The sequence below is a fragment of the Mirounga angustirostris genome, unplaced genomic scaffold (genome assembly GCF_029215605.1).
Source record: "Mirounga angustirostris isolate CCGP_5_RB_7025 unplaced genomic scaffold, mMirAng1.0.hap1 SCAF_3, whole genome shotgun sequence".
Lineage (NCBI taxonomy): Eukaryota > Metazoa > Chordata > Mammalia > Carnivora > Phocidae > Mirounga > Mirounga angustirostris.
Window position 1 is genome coordinate 123,139,082 of NW_026991711.1, and position 25,571 is coordinate 123,164,652.

At 39.8% G+C, this 25,571-nt stretch overlaps 1 protein-coding gene across 6 annotated transcripts in view; it reads right to left on the minus strand.

Moving 5' to 3' along the window:
* Positions 1 to 2,132: 2,132 nt before the first annotated feature.
* Positions 2,133 to 25,571, minus strand: part of ACVR1 (activin A receptor type 1) — a 126,689-nt gene continuing 103,250 nt past the window's right edge. For all 6 annotated transcript variants that reach the window (XM_054506208.2, XM_064586568.1, XM_064586567.1 and 3 more), the window contains 3 exons: positions 22,287 to 22,484; positions 4,102 to 4,232; positions 2,133 to 3,352 (listed from right to left, as the gene is read on the minus strand). In XM_054506208.2, the coding sequence (XP_054362183.1) occupies positions 3,218 to 3,352; positions 4,102 to 4,232; positions 22,287 to 22,484 (464 nt within the window). In that variant the 3' untranslated portion in view covers positions 2,133 to 3,217. The remainder of the gene's footprint in view (positions 3,353 to 4,101; positions 4,233 to 22,286; positions 22,485 to 25,571) is intronic.

A 25,571-nucleotide genomic window follows, 5' to 3' on the forward strand; every position in this document is an offset into this window, starting at 1 on the left:
CCCATAGGTGGACCCCCTGCCAAAATCCAGAAGCAGATAGAAGGAAACATATTTCTTCAATATGCTTTGGTATTCTTCTTGACCTCTTTTCCTTTTCTTTCTTTCATCTCAGTCATGGAGATCCCTCCTCAGAAGTTCAGGGTCCTACTGGATAGAAATGGATCACTTCAGCCACAACCCCTGCAGGTGGGCGACCACTTTCTCTTTCCATTTCCTCTAGCAGAGAGGTAGCCACTGCTGCCAACAAAAACCCAGTATATTGCCACATTGCCCAGAGAGGGGCATCCCGGTGGGTTCCTATGTAACTGCACCCCAGCAGACTCTAAGCCAAGGATGGATGATGGTCCTGTAAGAGCAAAGAAATGACCAGGAGATAGTGAGTGAGACATAGGTTTATGGGGGGAACTTACAGGGAGTCCAGGAGAGGCTGACTAGACAAAGCATCCACTGCTGGAATCTGCATGAAGCAAGTTTTTATGGTTTAACAACTAGCCATTCCTCTCCTGGCATGGCCAGTGTTCTAAGGAGATCAAGGTCTGCCACCCAGATATTCTGTTACAGAGGAGGTGCTCCAGGTTGGCCATTCCCAGAGCCCCTACCTTGAATGCTAAACAACACGTTCTTCTGTATCTTCTGCTTGATGGGAATATAAAAGGAGGATGGGATCTGTATATTCTCAAGATAGTGATTAACAGGGACATTCAGGGTGTGCTTGTATAAACCAAACATCCAGCACATATCATGCAGTTCCTCCCTCTCTGCTCCAAACTCCTCCCTATCCCACTGGGATGACATGCTGGGATCTTCAGTCAGGTTGGCTTAGACCCCTAAAAATATGTCTGCTGTGTGTGTCTACCCAGTTTTGTACTCTCCAGGTTAACCGTTTCCCCAGTCATAGAAGGGGAGGTGAAGTAGGCTCACTGACTCCCTTGGGTCCACAGTCTCTTCCAAGGTCTTATCTACCCACTTTCAGATGCATAGGTGCATAGAAATTGCTTAGGTGTCCTGGTGTAATGTGCAAAGGCACCTTGTTTGATTTACAACTAATTGGGCATCAATAACCAAAGGTAAGAGGGAAAAGGATTCATGCCACCACGATGCTGACTTTACTCTAGAGAAGTTGTTGTGCCTCTTGATCTGGGTGCTGTTTCCATGAAAGGAACCAATTTATAAAAATTTATAAACAACAACAAAAAATTTAAACATGCATCAAGCTGTATATATATATATATATATATATATATATGCAGTACTTCAATAAAAGTTAAATGTGATTCTATTCTACTTTAGGGTATATAGCCAAGTGAGATGAGGGCAAGAAATCAGATATACACCCATGTTGATGGCAGCAACCCAATTCTCCATCAACAGATAAACAAAATACTGTATATATGTAACACTGGAATATCATCAGCCATGAAAAGAAGGAAATTCTGGTACATGCTAGAACAAGGATGAACCTTAAAGACGTTAGGTTAAGTGAAATAAGTGAGTCTCACAAACACTGTAGAATTCCACTCATACGAGTAGTCAGCACAACAGTGTGAATGTACTTAACCACTTATAAATGGACAGTCCAGTGGTATTAAGATGGTAAACAAGTATGTGTCCTTTACCACTATTTTTTTAAGGTAATATATACCCTCTAAGTAAATGTATCTTAATGATGTTATCAACTTACCTCTGGTGAACATCCCCAAAATTCACTCCTCTTCTCTTATTTGGGCTATTTGAAACCTTACCTTTTCAATCCTGTTGAACACAAGAAGTGAAGAAAACCAGCAGTGGACTCTCCCCAAGCAGTAAGGTGAGATGTCACTCACAAAGGCCCTCATACTAAAAAAGTGCTTGGACATCATCCCTCCTATTTATACTCACAAGTCTATCACCCTCACTTCACAGTTGGGGACATGGACCAAGAAAAAATAATCACAACCCAAAAAAGGAACAAAATTCAAATTTTCTGTTATCACATTCAAGCTGGACGTCATCCTCATAAGACCCTCAAGATTGTTACTAGACTTGAAAACCAAATTAGATTTACAAATTCATTTTGTGCTTCTATTGTTCCCATAATAAAATGCATTCTAGAACATAGATCTTTCTTAAATGGTTAAAAAAAAAAAATTGACTTTTTGACTTGAAAACCTTTTATTTAATTTATACAAATAACTACTAAATACAAAAAGTAGATTAAAACAAAATAGTTATTTTTTTTCTGGCAGAGTTTAAATGCACATAATGGATAATTCCGAAGAAAATGCATTTTCCCCACAGCGTTCAGGACTAAAATTCTACTGAAATCTTTGCTTCTAAATCAGTAATATATTCGGTGGTGTCACATGGGTAATGGCTAAATACATTTCTGCATATGAACTGAAAAAAGTTACAGTCTACACACATACAAATGTGAAGCACTTAAAATGTGAATTTAACTGATAATAAAAGAAAATGTCCATTTCAGAGTATAGTGTTAAAAACATTTAAGTAATAAAATCATAAGACCACATAAAAATAAGCTTTAACAGATGCATGAGGCAGTTTTGTAAAAACTGCTTCATGCACAAGTAATAAATAATTTGCAAAGTTGTGTATAAACAATTCCTAATGTTTCAGCATCATTGTAAACATCAGCACATGTGTAAAATGCAGCAAAGTCTGACATTACATTTTGTTTTGCCAAATTGAATTCCTATTATCCGAAGACAGACCAGTGGAGTACGCAGCCAACGTTTTGGCACGTTGGGTCTTTAAAATTAAGAGTAACAGTGCAAGTAAGGAATGCAAAGAATTCCTAGTGCAATAAAGAAGAGAAGCACAGGCAATATTGCTGATAAAAATTCCCCACCTCCTTGAGTTTCCCATGGGGAGAGTCTAGGAGACCTGTGAAAGATATGCAAAGCTGCTGTCTTAATGCCCAGATCTCTTAGGATTTCTCTGTGTTCCTTCAGTTCCCCTACCTTGACAACAGTGTCTGTCCAACGTGAGTCTCTGCAGTGTGAACAGTTTGTGAAATGCCCAGTTCACAGTCATTGAGCGAGGTTAGGGTGGTTTTGGTGTCTCCCCAACGCATGGCTGGGTAGACCGTCTGCCTTGTCAAAGCAGCCATGTGCCGAGGGAGACAGATGGATTCTGTTCTGACAACCCGTCAGGCCAGCCTTAGGTCCCAGCTGGACAATGACGACGTCAAATCTTCCTTCTTGACACCATGAAAATGTCAACAGTCAGTTTTCAATTTGTCTAGGGAATTATCAATTTTGGTCAAAGTCTTTTTGATACGCAGAGCTGTGAGTCTTGCGGATGGATTTTGATACCAGCATTCTTTCATCAGCTTAGCCAGAGAGGTTAATGTCTGAGGAGAGAAGAACAAATACCACAGTGAAAAAGTGGCTTTTCAGTGGCCCCAGAAACTTGGCAGATGTTGTCTCAACAGATTTTGCAGAACTCTGCAGGTCTTGGGAAGGGATGGGGCTGTTACTGCCGTCTTCTTTATCAAATAATCAAGGCCTTGACCACTGATCAAGGAGTTCCTCTTGAGTTTCGTGAACTCTGGCCTTTGGACTCCTAATGCTACCAGCTGACTTTATGAGGTAAATTACATTAGGACGGGCTCGACCCCCTGATGTTTTATGGGTGCTAAAAGAGATAATGCTACCCCAGAGTTAATAATGAAATGTGCAAATGGTGTCGTATCTTGGTGTTTCAGACTTGCTGCTACAAAAGAGAAGCAATACGAATCTTCAGCAGAATAGCTTCCGTTTGGAATTTCAGATATGCAGAGAAGGAAAGAGGGTGGTCTCTTGTTTGACTTGCGAAACTGCAGTCCTAGGGCTAGTGGCAGAGTAATGAGTCTCCTAACTCCTAGAGCTAGTCAGTAATAGAAATTCTTGTGAATATTGTCATTTATTAGCAAGATCAGAGAATTTCGCTCTTTCAATACCATTTTGTGAACCTACTTAACTACGTCCAAGGCCCTTCTACATTAGCTAGAAAGCAATAGACAGGGCAGATCATGCAGGAACTATGCTATTTGCTTGCTCTTGAGTTTCACCTAGTAAAAAGGTGAAGATACCTCTAAAACTAAGAAACTGGCACTCTTACCGGGTCTGAGAACCATCTATTGGGTATGTTTGGCCTCTGTTGATCCACACAGACCACCTTTCTCATATCTTCAAAACTTGGGTCATTGGGAACCACGTCGTAAAACGGTGGCTTGTAATCCTCCACAATACCTGCACACGTGGACAAGAATTGTGTCAATTAGCAAGAGAACAGAGATTGCCCCCAGGGCTTTATTAATTGCTATCGCAGGTTATAATGTGATAGAAGAACTGAACATCTTCCTCACTTCAAGGTGATTCTGAAAGCTACAAAATAAGTGGTGAACAAGGTAGTAATTATTCTTCCTCCAAATCTCTGCAGGAATTACATTAGAAGAAAATGTGGCTACTACTCATGTAATTACATTTATTGACAAAATGTTCTGTGATAACCCAAAATGTAACTGAGGACAAAATTCCTTTGGTGATTAAAAAGTGGCAACATTCTGGTACAAGACGGTGACATAGGATAGACCCTGAACGTCTCTCCTTCATGGATATACCAAATCTATACCTCTTGAGGAAGAGTTCAAAGGGATGCTACCAGACTGGAGAAGACAGTGGATAACTCAGGAAGAATTTCAAAAAAGAAATTAAAAAACAACCAATCAGAGTTGAAGACACTAAATAACTGAATGAAATATAGACTAGAGGGAATCAACTGTAGATTAGAGGATGCAGAAGAATGGATCAATGATCTATTAGAAAGCAATCCAAGCTGAACAGGAAAAAAAAAATTTTTTTTTAATTAGGATAAGCTAAGGGATCTCTTTGACAACATCAAGCCAAAAAAACGCATTATATGGATCTCACACGGAAAACAGAAAGGGGTCAGAAAACATACTTGAAGAAATAATAGCTGAAAACTTTCCTAATCTAGGGGAAAAAACAGACTTCTAGGTCCAGAAGCACCCAAAAGTCCTGAATAAGATGGAAACCAAGGAAGTCTACACCATGACACATAATTAAAACGTCAAAGAATAAAGGACAGAAGCAAATAGTCACATACAAGGGAAACCCCAAAAGGCTATCAGCTGATTAATCAGCAGAAACTTTGAATATATCATGTTACTCATTCTGGCCTGCAAAATGCTGAAAGGAAAAAAAAAAACTAAAACCAAGAAAATATCTCCTTAAATTCTGGATGATAACCTTTCTGGGTGAAGAGTTCCCCAAATAAACAAAAGTTAAAGGAGTTCATCATCACTAAATAGATTTTATGAGAAATGTTAACAGGACTTCAAGTGGAAAAGGAAAAGGCCAAAAGAAGAAAATTATGAAAAAAAAATTCATGAATTAAAAGCCAACACAGTAAAGGTAGTAAAGCAATCACTTGTAGAGTTAATATGAAGATTAAAACACAAAAGTAGTAAAATCAATTGTATCTAAAAACTAGGTTACAGGGCTTCACAAAATAAAAATGTAAAATATGACAATGTATAAAATGAGAATAAAAATAAAGTTCTCTTAGAATGTGTTCAAATTTAAATGACCCTCGACTTAATATAGACTGCTGTATACTTAGGATGTTATGTATAAATCTCATGGTAAACACAAAACAAAAACCTATAAACACACACAAAAAAGAGAAAGCCAAGTCTAATACTAAAGAAAGTCATCAGTCACAAGGAAAGACAGCAAGAGAAGAACTACAAAAACAACCAGAAAGCAATGAACAAAATGGCAAGGGTTAGCAAATACAAACAGGTTAATCATACCAGGTACCTTCATTAACCACATGGTATAAAACCTGAAATCAACAGTAGCAGTTAAACTAAAAGAAATCATGGAAATTAACACTCTCCTGTATAATTGATCTCTAAAATACTTAGAGACAAAAGCAAAGAACTAGACATGTGAAGAAACAAAGAACTATGTCCAAATGAATGACCAAGAAAATATCAGAGCAAAAGAGCGAAATGAAAAGGAGATAAATATAAATGATAAGAATTCAAAGTAATGGTCATAAAGACATATGCTAGACTTGAGAAAAGAATAGATAACTCAAAACATATGCAAAAGAAGTGGTAAGAGGTAATAAATATAGTAACTGAAAGAATACAGTAGAGAAAAACTACCCCAGCATATTAGAGGATTCAGAAAAAAAAACAGTGACCTAGAAGACAGGTTGATAAAAAGCAACCAAGCTGAACAAGCATAATGAAAAAAGAATAATAAAAAGATAAGAACAGGTTGAAAGAACTCAGCAACATCAACAACCCTAACAACATTTGCATTATAGGGATTCCTAAAAAAAGAAGAGAAAAATAAAAAGACAGAAAACTTAAAACTTCCAAAATCTGCAGAGAAAAAAGACATTCAGGAAGAGAAAGAAAAGAAAGCCCATAACACGATGAGCCCAAAAGAGAACACACCAAGCCATGTCATGATAACAATGTCAATCTTTAAGCATATAGACAGAATTTAATAAGCAATAAGAGAAAATAACATACAAGGGAAAAGCTATCAAATGATTTTTTAATGGAAATTTTGCAGGGCAAAAAGATGTGACATGATATATTCAAAGTGCTGAACCAAAAAAATTCTACAAGCAAGAATGCTCTACCCGGCAAGGTTGTCATTCAGAATTGAAGGAGAAATAAATAATTCCCCAGACAAAGGAAAGTTAAAAGAGTTCATCGACACTCTACTGACCTTCCAAAAAATGTTAAAGGGTCTTCTTTAATGGGGAAAAAAAAAAAAGCCATAATTACAAGCAAGAAAATTATGAAAGGAAAAAAAAATCATGAGGAAAAGCAAGCACACAGTAAAGGTAGTAGAATAATCACTTATTAAGCTAGTATGAAGATAAATAGACAAAAATAGTAAAATCAATTATATCTAAAAGATGGGTGATAGGGGCTCACAAAATAAAGATGTAAAATGTGACAACCTACATAGAAAATGTGGAGGAGGAGAATTTTACTCTTTACGAAGTTCTTTTAGAATATGTTTGAACTTAAGTGACCATCAACTTAATACAGACTGCTGTATACTTAGGATGCTATAGATGAACCTCATGGTAACTGCAAACCAAAAACCTGTAATAGACACATATGAAATAAAAAGCCAAGTAGAACACTAAAAGTCATCAATCACAAGGAAAGAGCAAGAGAAAAAGAAAGGAACAGAGAAGAACTACAAAACAACCAGAAAGCAATGAATAAAATGACAAGGGAATTGTATAAGACTGTACCTCTGAAACAAATACATTATATGTTAAAAAAAGAAAAAGAAGATAGCAGGAGGGGAAGAATGAAGAGGGGGGGGAAATCGGAGGGGGAGAAGAACCATGAGGGACTATGGACTGAGAAACAAACTGAGGGTTCTAGAGGGGAAGGGCATGGGGGGATGGGTTAGCCTGGTGACAGATATTAAAGAGGGCACATACTGACTGGAGCACTGGGTGTTATACGCAAACAATGAATCATGGGACACTACATCAAAAACTAATGATGTAATGGATGGTGATTAACATAACAATAAAAAAATGACAAGGGAGTACACACCTATCAGCAATCACTTTAAATGTAAATGGTCTAAATGCTCCAGTCAAACAACATAGGGTGACTGAATATATCAAAACAGTAAGTCCCATCTATATGCTGCCTACGGGAGACTCACTTCTTTTTAAAGATTTTATTTGACAGAGCAGGGGGAGAGGCAGGGAGAAAGAGAAGCAGATTCGCCTCTGAGCAAGGAGCCTGATGTGGGACTCGATCCTAGGACCTGAGCTTAGGCAGACGCTTAACTGACTGAGCCACCGAGGTATCCCAAAAGACTCACTTCTTTTTTTTTTTTTTTTAAGATTTTATTTATTTATTTGAGACAGAGAGCATGAGAGGGAGGAGGGTCAGAGGGAGAAGCAGACTCCCCGCTGAGCAGAGAGCCCGATGCGGGACTCGATTCCGGGACTCCAGGATCATGACCTGAGCCGAAGGCAGTCGCTTAACCAACTGAGCCACCCAGGCGCCCCGAGACTCACTTCTGACCCAAAGACACAGACAGACTGAAAGTGAAGGGATTTAAAGAGACAGTCCATATAAATGGAAGCCAAAAAGAAAGAAAAAAAAAAGCTGGGGAAGCAATACTTCTATCAGACTAAATGGATTAAAACAAAGACTGTCACAACAAAGAACATTACATAATGATAGAGGGTTCAATCCAACAAGAGCATATAACAATCATAAATATCTATACACCCAACATTGGAGCATCTAAATACATAAAGCAAATATTAACTAATTAACAGAAGGGAGAAATTGACAGTAATACACTAACAGTACAGGATTTAACATCCCATTTACATCAATGGATAGATCACCCAGGCAAAAATCAACAAGGGAAGAGTGGCTTTGAATGACACATTAGACCAGAGGCACTTAACAGATACATATAGAGACTATTCCATCCAAACACAACAGAATATACATTCTTTTCAAGTGCACATGGAATATTCCCCAGGATAGATCAAATGTCAGCCCACAAATCTCAACAAATGTAAGTAGACTGAAATCCTACCAAGCATCTTTTGAGAACACAACAGTATAAAACTAAAAACCGGGAAAAAAACAAAAACACGTGGAGGCTGAACAGCATACTACTGAAGAATGAACAGACCAACAAAGACATCAAAGAGGAAATACAGAAACACAGGGAGACAAATGAAAATGAAAACACCATGATCCCAAATCACTGGGACACAGCAAAAGCCGTTCTAGAGGGAAGTTTATGGCAATACAGGGCTACCTCAAGAAACAAGAAAAATCTCAATCTAACCAAACACCTAAAAGAACTAGATAAAGAATAAGGCCAAAGTTAGTAGAAGGAAGGAAACAGCGACAATCAAGACAGAAATAGAAAATTAAAAACACAGAGAAAAGAAAAGAAAAACAGAAAAGATCAATGAAACCAAGAGCTGGTTCTTTGAAATATCAAGAGAAGTAATAACCCTTTAGCCAGACTCATCAAGAAAAAGAGAGGGCCCAAATAAATAAAATCAGAAGTGAAATAAGAGAAGTAAAAACAGTACAGAGAAATAATCCCTCCCATTGGTAGAATGCAAATAATATGAAATATTCATTTCTTCTTTCTATGGGCAATGAGCAACCTCAGACTGCCAGACACAGTTGCCCGCTTGATGGCTCTATTATTTACTCTCAGATTGAAGGCACAAGATAAAATGCATAGAAAGACAGTCATTTGGGAAGACAGAAAAATGGCTGAAAAGCATGAACTCTCTCCTTACCCCAAGCAAATATGAAAGAGATTAATTTCAGCTTAGCATGGCTTCCAATGCCTTAGAAACTTTTTCCCTAGAAAAATTACTCTTCTTTGTGAAAGAAATTGATGTAATTTTACAAATAGAGAAATTTTAAACTTCATCACTTAAAATTAGAAAATTGATTCTTCCCCTTAAAGAGAAGAAACCAAGAAATCCATTTTTCTCCTACCATCAAATGCTTCAACAATGAGGCCAGGGGACTACTTGGTTTACTGCCCTCTTCCTTACTCCATGTAACTTTCTTCTATTCCTAAATACCTAACAGGTTGCTTGGGGAAAAGAAAAATTGCATTATAACTTCTCTCACAGCCTTCTAATTCCTACAGGTCGCCTGAAAAGCTTCCATCTCCTTTGTCATTGATCAAAGAAATTAAGTTACTTAACTGCAAGAATCCATTTCACAAATCCCATATAAATACACATCATTTATGCAAAAGATTAGTCATGATAAGGAATGTGTTTAAGAAGATCTATGCAATTTCTTTAACTTCATTGATCTAAGTTAATTGATACTACATTCCATGTTTTCAGTACTATAAAAGTAAATTTCTAGTTGAGACTGTTTGTCTAAATAACTTATCCACATTGCATAACTGTAATCATAAAGTATATTAGTCAATGGATTAAAACTTTCCTGGCAAAACATAAACCACTACTTTCAGAAGATTTGTGACACCTCATCTCAAGGGCCTCATCTCCTCTCGTGAGAAGCCCATGTTAAACAAAAAGATTTCTTTCTAGTACTAAGACATACCCCACAAAATACAACTAGACATGGACGTATAAGGTCATTTATACCTTTTTTAAGGGCCACATGAATTTATAGGAAACAGAGATGTGCCCTTCACTGTGTCTTAATTCCCCCCAAAAGGGAATACATTTAATAGCCTACTTTAATTTTTTTTTAATTTAGCATAATAGCATTACCTGTTCACACTCACGTAACCAACTATTTGGGATTATCTGCCTGGCTAGCTTGGGAAGGGCTAAGTGGGCTTTCTCTATAAATGCAAAAGAAAAGGGCACGGGTGGATTTTTTTAAACACAAGATCTAGTGATTCCCCAACGACAAATTTCACTATACAAAGCTGAAATTTTCCTTCGTGTTTATATTTCCCATACTTTAATCTCATTATCCGCCCCATGTTTTGACAAAAGGAATCAAATTTAAAAAGAAAGACCATTTAATTGATTATGCCTGGGATTTAGTCACGCCTCTCTTTCTTCAACTACTGGTCAAGTAAGTCACTGATTGTCTTCATCTTACTCTGGAGAAGCATGACCAGTGCCACATAAATCTGGGATTAAACTCTAGCAGTCATGTGGAACTCCCTCTGGCCAAAGAAAGTAATTATTTTATTTCAATCAATATAAAGTACATTACGTTCTTACTAGGTGTGGAGCACCATATTAAACATTAAGGATGATAAAAGTGTAAGGCATGCTCGTTTGTTAAGGAACTCAAAATCTGTGGAAGATGAGGACAAGCCCTTCTTTCTTTAGATAATGGAAATCTTGTTAAAAAAAAAAACAACTAAAAAATGCTTTTTACCCCGCTACTATCTATCTTTGCCTTTCAAAATATATTTTGAAGTGCTAGTTGCTAAATTGGCACACCCAGTTTAAGGGATCAGAATGGCTATTGAGTCAGAGGTTGTGCTTCGCACTGGGGACACAAAAATTTAAAAAGATGCAGTGCTGGTAATAAGGCCCAGAATAAGAGGAAAGGGAAATATGACAAATTACAAACTAGGCATTAGAGGTAAAAGCAGGGAGAAGGTGCAGGGATATGATACTCAGCAAGTCTTCGAGAAAAAACCAGCTGTGTGGTTTAAGTACCAGACATAACTGGGTGTCATGGAAGCATAAGTAAGCTTTCCAGGAGCTAGGGCTTGGGCAGACATAGAAAGATCTGGAGCCTGCAAGGCAGAGAAGAGATGAGAAACACCACCAAGAGGGCACATTTGCAGGGTGGTGGGGATGAGGACAAAGACAAGGGGTTACAAATGACCCTCTCTTGTTGCAAAAAGGGGTGAGAATTCCCTGTGGCTGAAATCGGGTGCACATGAGGGCAGGGAGAGCGAGAGGTCAAGGATGACTAACATGGTGTGTTGTCAGGGTAAGAAGTTACTTCTAACTGTTCCTCATTTCTTCCAGAAATCGGGGGAGTCAGGCAAAAAAGCGAACTCTTATGTCCTTTGAAGACAGCACTCAATGAACAACTGCCAAATTATGAGCCAGCAGGAAAAGTGACTAAAAATGCAAAGTACTTGGAGTGCCAGATGAGGGGTGCAACAGAGCAAAGGATGCGGGAAGCGGAGCCCTTACACAGTAGTTAGGGAAGGACCGAGTGAGCCAGGCCCTGCTTTTCCATGGAAGGTGGCTGGCGTGACTCAAAAGGCCACAAGAAAGGAATCAGAAATTATTCATAACCTACTCCCCCACAACTCTTGGCATATGCATCTGATTTCTACAATAATTTTTTTCCTGGGCATATGTCTGTTTGGAACTTTTCTATTCTCTGGTGCAAATATATCTTAACCAACCAATATCCCTCCCCTGCATTTGCTGCATGGTCCTGAGTGAACCCCTTAATTGCCAGGCCTCAGTTCCAACACCTTTAGGTACACATCACAAAGCTGAAGCACAGATCAAAAAGAGAGAGCCCTAGCGACTGCCCCAAGAACACGAAATGCCAGAGTTGCATCTTAGACCATTCTCTGGAAAGAAAGTCGTCTTCGCAATCCTCCCCCACCAAAGCCTTAGACCGGGGTACCATCTTCTCCCCTCTTTGACCGCTGTATCTGGGACCGACAGGAATGTCTGCTTCAAATACTGCCCCCCTGCTAGCCATCCACCATATCCCACTGCCCCCTGCAAAAAATCTTTAGGGGAAAAACCGAGGGAAAAGCTCATTATGTCTCCATGGGCTCAGGCTCATTCCCCCAGCACACTGCTCCACATTACCTGGGCATCAGCCATACTAGCGTGGCTTGAGGTTCTAGCTGTAGGGCACCTGTATAATTCCCACAGTGCTTCCTTTTGCCCAGGATACCAACTGTCATCATCATCAGACTGTATTTCCCGTTCCCACCTACACGTCCGCCCAGGCTAGTCCACCTGACTGGCTCCTTTCATCTCACTTAAGACTCAGTTCATGCTTTCTGTCTTCTGAGAAGATCCTCCCACCTCGCTCCCACAGTTCCAGGCCCCTGGACAAAGTTCAGTGTCCTCCCTATATTCTGTCATCTCCCCGCACACCTCAACCATAGTCACTTAATCTGTTAAATGTTGAAGATATAAATTGTAATTTTTTTGCTCAACTGCTTCCCAGAGCCTAAAGGAATACCTAGTATATGCATACATATTACTTGAGTGAATGTTGATTATATGTCCACAATCCTTTATTCCAAACCCTTGAGGTTAGATGCGTTTGAGGAATTTGGAGGTTTTTTTATACTTTACAAAGGTAATAAGAGGCACACACCCTATTTATGTGACACCCTAGCAGAGTCTGAGGGATACCCCACAACCAAACACATTTCTGTAAATATATCAATAGTGCCACTAAATGGGATAAATAAAAGCTATAAATAGATTCATGTCAATTCAGGTCAAGTCTGACTGCTAAATGAGTTCAGGTGTTCTGCCAAATAAGTTATGGAAGGTTTGGATTCTAAAGTTTGGGAATTTCTCAATCACAGATAAGGAATTATGGACCTGGCTATACCCTGAATAATCTGAAGGTAAGGTGAAGAGACATGATGGGATCTTAGAATCGTGCCGATTACATCACAGCCCTTTTTTCCTTCACAAGAAAAAAACTGAGGACCACACAGGAAAACTTACTTTGTCCAAGGTCACAGGTAATTAACAGCAAAGCTAAACGAGCATCCAATGCCCTGTTTATATTCTAGAATTCTTCCCAACAAGCCAACAGTGACATAATGAAATATGCTCCTCTCTGCATTAATCTCATGCGCAAGCTGCTCACTTCACAGTCTCTCTCCGCTGTCCTCCAACGTGGGCAGTCACCATGATACCCAGGTAACTAACAGGTGAGGAGAACGTAGTCCCTCACACCTACATCCACACTGAGAGCTACTGCTACCAGTTAACTCCTGTAGAAATTCTGAAATCTTCCAGAGACTAGAACTTTACAACGAAAGCCATTTTAGTACGAATTAGAATGGTTTATGTTTGCCTTCTGAGAGAACTATAAGATAATACAGTGTTTCCTTCCAGAGTGGCAGGTGAGAAAATTTGAAGTGGTTCATGGACAAAACCGTTTCATCTTCACAGCCAATGTCAGACTCAATGGGGAAATGCTGAGAGCTCTTCCTCCAAGATCTGAAATAAGACCAGGCTGTGCACTCTCACCACTTCTATTCGGCATAGCACTGAAGGTTTCTAGCCACAGCAATCAGACAAAAACACGAGAAAAGAAATAAAAGGCATCCAAATTAGTAAGAAAGTAGTAAAACTGTCACTATTTTCAGATGACCTACCACTATACATAGAAAGCCCTAGGCTCCACCAAAAAACTATTAGAATAAAGGAATTCAGTACAGTTGCAGGATACAGAATTAATATACAGAAATCTGTTGCATTTCTATGCACTAATAATGAGAGAAATTAAGAAAACAATCCCATTTACAATTGCATCAAAATGAATAAAATATCTAGGGATAAACTTACCCAAGGAGGTAAAAGACTTGTCCTCTGAAAACTATAAAACACGGATGAAAGGAATTGAAGACGACACAAACAAATGGAAAGCTATACCATAGATTGGAAGAATTAATTCTGTGGAAACGTCCACATTACCCAAAGTGATCTACAGATTCCATACAATCCTCATCAAAATAAGTGGCATTTTTCACAGAACTAGAACAAATAATCCTAAAATTTGTGTGGAACCACAAAAGACTCTGAAGAGCCAAAGCAATCTTGAGAAAGAAAAAGCTGGAGGTATCACAATCCCAGATTTCAAGACATACTACAAAGCTGTAATCATCGGGGCGCCTGGGTGGCTCAGTCGGTTAAGCGTCTGCCTTCAGCTCAGGTCATGATCCCAGGGTCCTGGGATCGAGCCCCGCATCGGGCTCCCTGCTCAGCGGGGAGTCTGCTTCTCTCTCTCCCTCTGCTTGTGAGCTCTCTTTCTCAAATAAATGAATAAAATCTTTAAAAAAAAAAAAAAGTTGTAATAATCAAAACAGTATGATACTGGCATAAGAGCAGACACATAGATAAATGAAACAGAACAGAGAGCCAGAAAGAAAACACACAATTATATGGTTAATTCATCAATGACAGAGGAGTCAAGAATATACCATGGGGAAAAGACATTCTCTTCAATAAATGGTGTTGGGAAAACTGGACCACTTTCTCACACCATAGACAAATTAACTCAAAATGGATTCAAGATCTAATGCGAGACCCAAAACCATAGAGCTCCTAGAAGGTAACATCGGCAGTAATCTCCTGGACATCAGCCATAACAACATTTTTCTAGATATGTCATCAGGCAACAAAAAGGAAAAATGAACCGTTGGGACTATTCCAAAATAAAAAGCTTTGCAGAGTGAAGGAAACCATCAACAAAATGAAAAGGGAACCCAGTGAAAGGGGGAAGATATCTGCAAATGATATATCCAATAAGGGGTTAATATCCAAAATATATAGGACTTAGACAACAGCAAAAAATAATCTGATTAAAAATGGGCAGAAGACATGAATAGACATTTTTCCAAAAAAGATAAACAAATGGCCAACAGACACATGACAAGATGCTCAACATCACTCATCATCAGGGAAATGCAAATCAAATCCACAACAAGGTATCCCCTGACACTTGTCAGAACGACTAATATAAAAAAGACAAGAAATAACCAGTGCTGATGAGGATGTAGAGAAAAACCCTCGTGCAGGAATATAAACTGGTACAACCACTGTGGAAAACAGTATGGGTGGTCCTCAAAAAATTTAAAAGAGAAATACCATCCAATACAGTGATTCCACTACTGGGTATTTACCTGAAAGACAATGAAAATACTAATACAAAAAGATATAGGCACACCTATAATTATTGCAGCATTATTTACAATAGTCAAGATATAGAAGCAATCCACATGCCCATCGATAGATGAATGGATAAAGATAATGTGTATGTACACACATTAACGCACATACATACATACATACACACACTATGGAATATTACTCAGCCATAAAAAAGAATGAGATTTCACCATTTGCAATAACATGGATGGATCTAGAGGGTATCATCCTAAGTGAAATAAGTCAGAGAGAAAAAGCCAAATACCATATGAATTTACTTACTATTGAATCTAAAAAACAAAACAAATGAACAAGCAAAAAGCAGAAATGGACCCATAAATGCAAACAACAAACTGACGGTTACCAAAGGGAGGAGGTGGGGAGATGGGTAAAATGGATAAAGGAGAGGTACAAGCTTCCAGTCATGGGATGAGTAAGTCACAGGAATGAAAGGCACAGCATAGGGAATATAGTCAGTGGTGTTGTAATAGTGTTGTGTGGTGACAGTCGCTACAGTTGTGTGAGCACAGAATAATGTATAGATTTGTTGAATCACTATGTCGTACACCTGAAACTAGTGTAACATCGTATGTCAACTAGGCCTTGAAAAACTAAGTTTGAAAAAAGCCAAGTTAAAGAAAAAGATTAGTAACAGTACAAGTACTGTTTGGATATGGAAAAAATCACAAAGGTAATATGTGTATAAATGAAGTTAGTCTCACCAGAAAGAATGCCTGTGAACTCTGTTCTCCAAGATTCAAAAAGGTATTTCCAATATTTGTATTATTTCACTAACAGTCCTAACAGGAAGACTTCAAACGTTTTTTTGTGCCGTGGCCCACATCAAATATCACTAATAGCTAAATGGATGAGGCTGCTCAATGCAGGAGGTTCTGGCCCCCTGGGTCCTGTCTCACTGCTGGAGGTTTAAGAGAATCTCAAGGCATTTCTGTAATCTAACACCACATACTTGTAGAGAAGCCCTGCCTTACCCCATGGCAAGTAGTCCTTCCTGCAGTAGGAAGGGAGTTGGAAGAACAGCTCTGTCTGTTCCCTGCTAGGTAGAGAACGTGTGTGGCATGTCCTCATCCCTCTACCCCTATAGCAATCCATGGGCATATGGAACCATGCACATCACTCAAGCCAAGACCGACTCTGTTCTCAGAGATCTGTGTTAAAATTATACAAGTAATTTCTATTATCAAGATTCTCATCAATGTAACATAGCAAATGGTTTACAGATCACTGTGTAGTCGGGCCCTCCTAAAAGTATATATTAATATCACAGTTGTCAGAGGAGAGGACAAAAAGCCTAGGAGAGGTACACAGCCATGCTCTGAGTTGAGCTATGAACAAGATGTCTCAGATTGGGCATAGTGCCAACACCCAGAGAGAGAGAGAGAGAGAGATTCCACAAGAGTCCCAAACAGTTGGCAGGTTCAGGGGTCTCATAGGAGAGGAAGAATGTTTCACTGAATGCTGGGCTGTTACAAGGTTTAAGACCCTGATACCTGAACGGAACCCAATAAAGCTCTGCCAGGTTCAGGTTATTTTGTCATGAGGTCAGTTGACTGCCCTCCTCTGGTCTGGAGCTCTAAATCAGGGACATGAAATCCTGGGAATCAGTGGGAAAATATCCATCTTTTCCCCTCCACCTCCTTATTCCTGTCCCCAGCCGCTCAACGAAAGGCTCAACAAAACAAAACAAAACACCTGAAAGAAATTACTCGAATGAATATGAAAAAAAAAATTCCCTAATAAGATGATTCTTCTCGTTGTTCAAACTTTAATATACATTAGTGGAATAAAATCGTGAAACATGGTGGATATTAAGTTGCTAAAGAAAATAAAAGTTGTCATGGTTTCCAGACACAAGCCCACTGTGCTTAGGAACAGAAGCACATGCAGTTCCCTGGCAAGCCCGGGATTACTGAGAATAAGTTCATGTTTGACACACATGCTTTGGAAAACCTATTCTAACAAATATTTCCTAGTCCTCACCCCATAAAGGATGCAGCCTGGCCAGCAAGGATTTTTCTGAGATACATTTCAACACTGGAATCCATCCCAAAATAAACAAAGCCAGTAACAGTGAAACACGAGTGTGTCCATGCAGTCCTCTAGTGGGAAGTGAAGAGGGGAGTGAATGTAATGTCTGAGTGAAGGATTGGCATAAGGAGACGTGAAGGAAGGCCACCAGAGAATCACACGCATGGCCTCCATCACTCATTTCCAGTGAACAGCAAATACCCATGGCTGGGTTACTGAACATGGACCACAGGCCAGACACACACGAGGTGCTTTACCCACATTAGCTCAGTTCATCATCAGAACTTGTTAAAGTAAATACTATTTCGAGCAATAATTTTTGGGCAATGAAACTGATGTAGGTGATGGAGGCAGACAGTAACGACTGCAGAGCCTGAAATGTTAAGGCTCACACGGTACCGCCTCGGCAGGGCCAGAGGGGAGCAACACACAGCTGCACAGAGGGCACCCTTCCCAGCGGCTTCCTCGTGCAGCGCTCTGGGCCTGAGGAAAGCCCTCGCAAGGAAAGAGAGAAACATGGCACAACAAAGTACTTAGCAAGCAAACACAATGAACGAACAGGATCTATCCCATCATCTCAATGTGCTTGTCTGTCCAATCCAGACACACTGCCTTTCCAAAACTTCTAGTGTATGGATGATCGTGAAGTGTACCTGTCACATAAATGACAAAGGTATATGACATGAAATTGCAATGAAATCTACAGTAGACTGTGAGCTGCATGGAGGCGAACAGAGGCTCATGCTGCTCAGATGATGCTATGGTGAAAGATGTGCTGGAGGATGGAGGATGAAGATTATCTTACTTGGTTTTTAAATCCTTGAGCAGATGACCACAGTATTAGAACAACACACCTATCGAGTTCCTGCATGCAGAGATCCAAGCAAGGTATGACACTGCAAGCTGAGGCTCCCGAGGAGGAACGTACTACTGGGGGATGCTTGGAAGGGGTGACTCAAGGTCTTCTATCAGACCAAAGCTAAATGGCACAAGTCCACAGTGATAATATATCTATTTACCTATGCAATCCCCATGTAAGGTTCTGTCCTCACACCACACTGAACTCAGGTAGCCAGACACAAATATATCCACAGAACTATCAAAGGAGGAAAAGAAGAATACGGTCAGAGAAGTAGCAAAAATCTAGAAAGAAAGGCCAGGGCCTAGACAAAGACTCTTAAAGAAGAAACAAACCCCTCTTAAGCTTGCAAGAGAAAGTAGGTGCCACCTAAAGCATGAGAAACAAATCACAGGCATCCTGCTAGGCCAGACTGTCAACACCCTGGCGGCAGTCTACTTTCCAGCCTGGGAAGACTGACAGACCCCACTTTAACATGAGATCTCAAGAGTAAGGTCCCTGACCCAGCGGTCATGTGGGGATCACCTGCGGCCCTGTTAGAAAGGGAGGTTCTCTGTCCAGACCTCCTAAATCAGAAACTCTGGGGCAGCGGGCCCAGCATTCTGTTTCTAGATGAATCTGACACACAGTTTAAGAACCATCGATCCAGGCAAACCCCTGCCTTAAGCTGACACCCAAAATTCACCCAGAAAAGGTAAGAAAACCATTTTCCTTCCTACCAATTCCAAATTCAATGTCAAGCTAAACATAATAAGTAAATTCCAAAAGACACTACTGAGAAGTTTTCAGATGTGCAAATGGACTTAATTCTCATTTCCTGTACAGAAACAGCATGAAGTTTATTATTAGCAGCAAATAAATGTAACATTCCAATGAAAATACAAAATGCAACATATTTTTATACTCATGGTTCACTTGAGGATCATACGGCTCCAGGAGAACTATCTGGTCATCAATTTTTATCATGGACTCAGAAACTCAAAGGATTCATAATTATAATGACCTTCCTAAGATAAGATATTCATACATTTAAATGAGGTACATTTTATATGCAATAATTTCAAAAATATATATCCTTTTAATGACAGTTCCTAAAGCTGGTAAGAAAGTGAAATAGGTACATCACACCCTGGGGTGAGCGGGATATTGTAAATTAGCACAACTCTTATGAAAAGCAATTTGGCAATATGTGTCAAGCCATAAAAACCTCCATACTCTTTGACCTATTAGGTCTACTTGTTTTCAGATTAAGAGTTAATTCCCCAAATGAAAAAGTTATATGAACAAAGGTACCTAATACAGGCCCCAAATGGAGGAGACGGGATGTCTTAAACATGAAAATGGCTCATAAAATATCACATGACCACTTAAAATAAAAACAGACTAATGTTAAAAAGACATACTCGAACAAAAAAGATGATACAGAACTGTATCTATACTATGATGATAACAAAGTCAAAAACATACGGGGTGCATAGAGAAGAAGTGGAAAGGCACACGATGTTAGAACGTAAGAGCAAATTTTCTCTTATTTTTCTTTCTACTCATTTTCGTTTTGGTGTAGTAATAACTAAAATATTAATAATAAACCTAGAAGTGTTCAATCCCACGTGCAAACCTATTTTGAGTCCAGATAAAGTGATTTCCATCTGTGCGCGTGCGCGCGCCTGTGAACAGTCATGGGAGGAGGGGGGACTAAAAAGAGAAGGGGAAAATATCAAATTAGTCACTGCCAAGGGACAGTAACTGATTTAAAAGGAGACACAACATACCCTTACCTCCCACTAACAATCCAACCACACCACAGAAGAGAAGTTCAACCCACAGAATTTTAGGAACCAGAGAGCCACCTAAATGATGACATAACAGGAAGTCAATCAATCAAACAACCAAAATAGTCTCTCTTCCTCTACTCTTCATGATTTTTTCAGCAAAAGAACATTAAACACGGAACAGATGATGCAAACTACCATTTGCTGAGCTCAATTTTAAACCGATGACTCTAATTTCAAATGGACGCCTATTAAGCACAAGTGATCTTTAAGAGCCACTTGGGTTTATGCCTGTGACACAGGGAACGCGTTTGCAACATGAATTCTTACAAAGCCCAAATCCCACATTTCTGCCAAGCTCAGCTTTCATCATGCAGGCCTGCTGGGAGCTGCTCCAGCCCAGCCGCCGCTGGCTGGCTACCATCCTGGCCCTGAGATAGTAGTACTCTCTTCACTGGGGGCAAGTTCCCCAGTGCATGGTTTAGTATGATGCCAATCCTTCTCTAAATTGTTTGCTAAAATAAACAAATTAAAATTAGATTTTCAGATCCAAGATGCTCAAGGATTATTGGGGAGGGGGTGAGCAAATGAAGTCGATGTGCAATTCCAGGCAAAGTTCAGAACTTCATAAATCAGCAAAACAATCTCTCTGTTGCAGATAATTTTCAAGGCACTTGATGGCACAAAATGCCAGTCGGTAAGCTCCCAGCGATTGAGAAACAATTACCAAGAAAATGTTCATGACTCCATCAGAAGAACGAAAAGAAAAAGAAAATTAAAAGAACGGTCAGGTAGCAATGCATGTTATGTTTATGCTTAATCTGAAACATTGCTTTTCACAGACCCGCTAAGGGTCTCAAAGCCAGACGCACGGTGCTGTTAGAGGAAAAAAAAAAAAAAAGGAAAGGAAAAGCAGCAGCTACCATGAAGACGTGCCAATTCGAATTACTGCACATGAAAACTAGGGTAAATTACCCTGATGCCACTTTCCTCAAAGAACTTCCTATTTTCTGGTTATGTTGTTCAGGAAAATTATGATTGCCCCAAGAATCTCAATCCTTGAGAATTCACACATTATGTCTTTCATACTTCAAATCCAGGATTCCAAGGAGTTTTAGGAGGGGAAAGGATCCTTTGAAAATAAATATTAATCTAAATATACGGCACTTTCCTGTTTTTCTGGAACAATTTCAGACATGTCCTCTGAAAGAAGACTTCCAGTTGAGAAGACAGAAGTTTATTTAGGTGATTCAAGAGTCAACCATAAAATCCACTTTGTGGGGAGATGGGGCATATGCAATTTAAAAGAGCACACATAGGGCTTTCAGAATACAATGTACTTCCAGTAAAGTTCAACAATGTATTTGTGGCTAATCTGGATACATGAAAGACAAGAATAAGTTAAGAGTTTATTGTAGGGGTCACAGGTTAAAAATGACCGACATATGCTCCTGTAACTACGAAGACAAGACCATTTCATACAACTTACTCGAAAGAGGACGAGCATTAGCCTCCTACTCAGGGCTTCCTGAATCTGAATTTCACTAATTCAGAAGGTACAGCCTTACTTCTTACAAAGAGGTGAATTCTGAGTGTACAACCTGAGCCTTTTCTCAATAACCCAAATTTCAGAAGTAAAAATATCTAAAATAGCAGGATTCACCCTCAGATTTACTGGAGCATTCTTCTCATGCTAAATCCCACTTGTGAGAAGAACAAAGGAGGAGAGAGGGTGGGAAGAAAGGCAGAATAGGAAGATGGAGAAAGGAAGGAATGAAATATGGACCAATCAAAAGAAGAGCCAAAAAATAACTAGTCTCTTCCAGAAATATTCTTTTCTTTTTTATTTTTTTTAGAGTTAGGCAGCGTTTATTGGGGGCTTATACTCAAGCACCAGGGGGGCAGTGCCAGGACCAGATGTCTCAGCCCGAAATATTCTTCTTTTCAACCCTCATTTCCTCTTGTGTAGCTAAAATATAATGACACTGCATTCCACCTACTAGCCATAAATCAAATATAGATGCTGATAGCTTGATGTATGATTCAAGGAATAAGTATGATTCATGGGACAATGTGGACTTAAATATTTCCTTTGCCCTTTTAAAGACAGTAGAATCAAGAGGACTCAGGAAGGACATTGCTACATTAGATCAAATACTTACCATTGCTCACCATACGCCTGGCCACTTCCCACAAGACAAGTCCAAAGGCCCAAATGTCAACTCTCTTGTAAGAATCGAAACAATCCACCTGGATGGTTTCATCTAGAACTTCAGGGGCCATGTAGCGTTTGGTGCCCACACGGGGGTTGTTCCCCACATCCAGCTGATTAGTACTCTGGGAATGCATGACTGCCAGGCCTGAAAGGAAGAAGACAACAGGGTGGGTCAGTTTACTTCCTTTTCACAGAGGGTTGCTGAAGCATTTTCGAACTGACCCCAATCAGAAGCGCCCTCTCGTGGTATTTCTGGTCACTGCTGCACTATACCCAGAGTAATTAATCTCTGGAATACTGTGGAGAGAGGACTTCTGTGAGACAAGAGAAAAAAGAACGAAGACCGGAAAGAGTCAGAAGTTCTGAGGTTAACACCTGAACCTCTGAAACAAAAAGATCTGGATGAATAATAAACCAATGCACCAAACCACCAAGAGGTCAATATTTTCAAGTCCACAGGAAAATAGGCTCACAGGTTAAGTGGGAGCCTCCAAGGGCCTTAAAAGTAAAGCTCTCATGTTCCACCACAGCTCCCAGCAGTGTGCAAGCACAAATTTCCGACGGTGTGAGGCAGAGAACTTGAGGTAATGTATCACTACCTAAAGGGCGGGCTTCCATAGGCACTGCTCCATCCCTTTAGGAAGAGCTGCTCATCTGAGACGTAGTGACGCTGACCAAACCCACAGGCCTTTCTCTATCGTCATGCATGCAGACAGCACTCAGCTAGACCTCGATTCAAAGCACAACTCTCACGCTAAATGGCTTTCAAGCACTTTCTTAAACCATGACTCATTTCAGAATTCCTCAATTAGAGAGCCCTGGCATTCCTCGCCAACCAGGAGGGTTAAACAGATACATGCATGATTCATTTGAGAATGAAATTACTTTTTGATATATATGCTGACCAACTCACAATGATTCCTTTAACACTCAAAATAATGAAAAGTGCCAAATTGGAACAAGAGGCCTCTGTAAACCTCTGCAACCCAATGATCCCTTGGGGATCCCTCAAGCCTTCTGTGGAGAATGCTTCTCCTCCCACTCCATGGCTTTGAATGTGTGGGATGATGACTCTTTCTCATGCCAGGGAGATGGCATCTGGTAGCGCACCCTTAATAATTAGCAGAGAAATCAGCAACTGCATTCACTACACCAGACTGGTTCCTCTTTCCCTGATTCTTCTAATCAACCCCAAGATTCTATAGCCACGGTGAACATCTCCCGAAACATATACACTTCTCTACCATTTCCAGAACCAAAGAGTTAAAAATAACAGAACATGAAAAGGTGCAGTTTAAATAGATCACGGCAATGCTAGCAGTGGTGGTTTAAAAATATGTCTGCAAGTTCTTTGAAACGTCTCCCTTCAGGAGGCGAAGCTCAATTCCCCATGCCTTGACCGTGGCCTGGACAGTCACACAGAACATGGCAGAAGCGAGTGAAGATCTTCAAAATTAGGACATAAACGGCAACATGGCTTCCTCTCCGCTCTCAGTTCTCTCGTGTTTTGAGGACACTCACTCACGCAGCCCCGTGGAGAGGTCCCCCAGACCAGGGACCGAAGCCTCCTGCCAACAGCCACATGACTAGAGCCATCCTGGGAGTTCCTCCAGCCCCCACGAAGCCTTCAGGCACTTGCAGCCCTCATCGACAGCTTGACTGTGTAAGCCCTACAAGATCCTGAGCCAGAACCAGACAGCTAAGTCATCCCAAGACTGCTGACTCTCAGATGACTGTGGGAGATAACAATTTGTGTTATTTTAAGCTGCTAAGTTTTAGAGGCAATGTGTTACCCAGTAATAGGTAATTATCATGCTACCTAAAGAGACAAAACAACCAAATGCAATGTGTAAACCTTGGCTGAATTCTTGTTGGAGAAAACTAAAAAAATCTGAAAATGGACATTAAATGATATTAAAGAATTATCAGTAACTTTAGATGCGATGAACTGATTATGCAGGAGATATATACTGAAGTATTTAGGAATAGAGTGTTGTGATGTCTGTAACTTATTTTCAAGTGTACGAGTAAAGACATAGGTACAGCTACATATAAAGCAAATATGGCAAAACTAACAATTGTTGAATCTAGGTGTTGTGCATATGATCATTATACTTACTCTTCTTTCAGCCTTTCTGTATGTTTGAATTTTTTATAATAAAAAGTTAGAAAAATAAATAGAACACTGGTATTTTTGCAGTATCAATAATGGAACATGATTTCTAATGAGTGATCCTTAATTTGTGGGTATAAAGTGAAAAATTACACACAAATGATAATCTCATGGGAGCGGTCTTCTGTACCAAGGAACTACTCCCTGAATGGTTAACACCTTAACACAGATTTTTGTACAAATCCATGTATCTAATTGGAAGGCTACAGGCCAAAAGAAAGAAAAACGAGTAACTAATTAGTTGGGACTTACTGAAAAACAACTCTGACTCCCTATCAAGTCCCACAACCAAAGCCAACATTTCCCATCTCCCCTAGACCACTGGACTATAATAGCAGCAACCATCTGAATGCTTATTATTTGCCAAGCAAGTATAATAATTTCTGAATTTTATTAAGAACCATGTGAGGTAGGGGCGCCTGGGTGGCTCAGTTGGTTAAGCGACTGCCTTCGGCTCAGGTCATGATCCTGGAGTCCCGGGATCGAGTCCCACAACGGGCTCCCTGCTCAGCAGGGAGTCTGCTTCTCCCTCTGACCCTCCTCCCTCTCATGCTCTCTGTCTCTCATTCTCTCTCTCGCAAATAAATAAAATCTTAAAAAAAAAAAAAAAGAACCATGTGAGGTACATAATAATTGATTTTGAGTGACATGAATAATACTTGGAAACAACGTTATGAACATTTGAAACAATACCGAAGGTACAGTGCACAGTGTCAAACACTAAAGTGCTCCTTGCCCCCCAGTCGAGTATAAGCCAGTCCTGCACTTTGGGCAGGTAAATCGATAGACTAAAATATCTGCATAGATATATGGGGTGATAACTGGGAAAGTCAGGATTCAAGTCCAAATCACCCTGCTCCAAAAGCCAGGGCATGGCCATAAAAGTCCTCTACACCACAACTAAAACTGCCCACAAAAAACTTCAGAGCCATACCCTTTCAATGCTATCCTAAATATTTTTCTTCTCACACTTGCAAAACACTGTAAAATAATTCTCAGCATGAATGCAAAGACTTTAAAGAAATTCAAAAGAAATACATTTTCCGGACATGTAACATC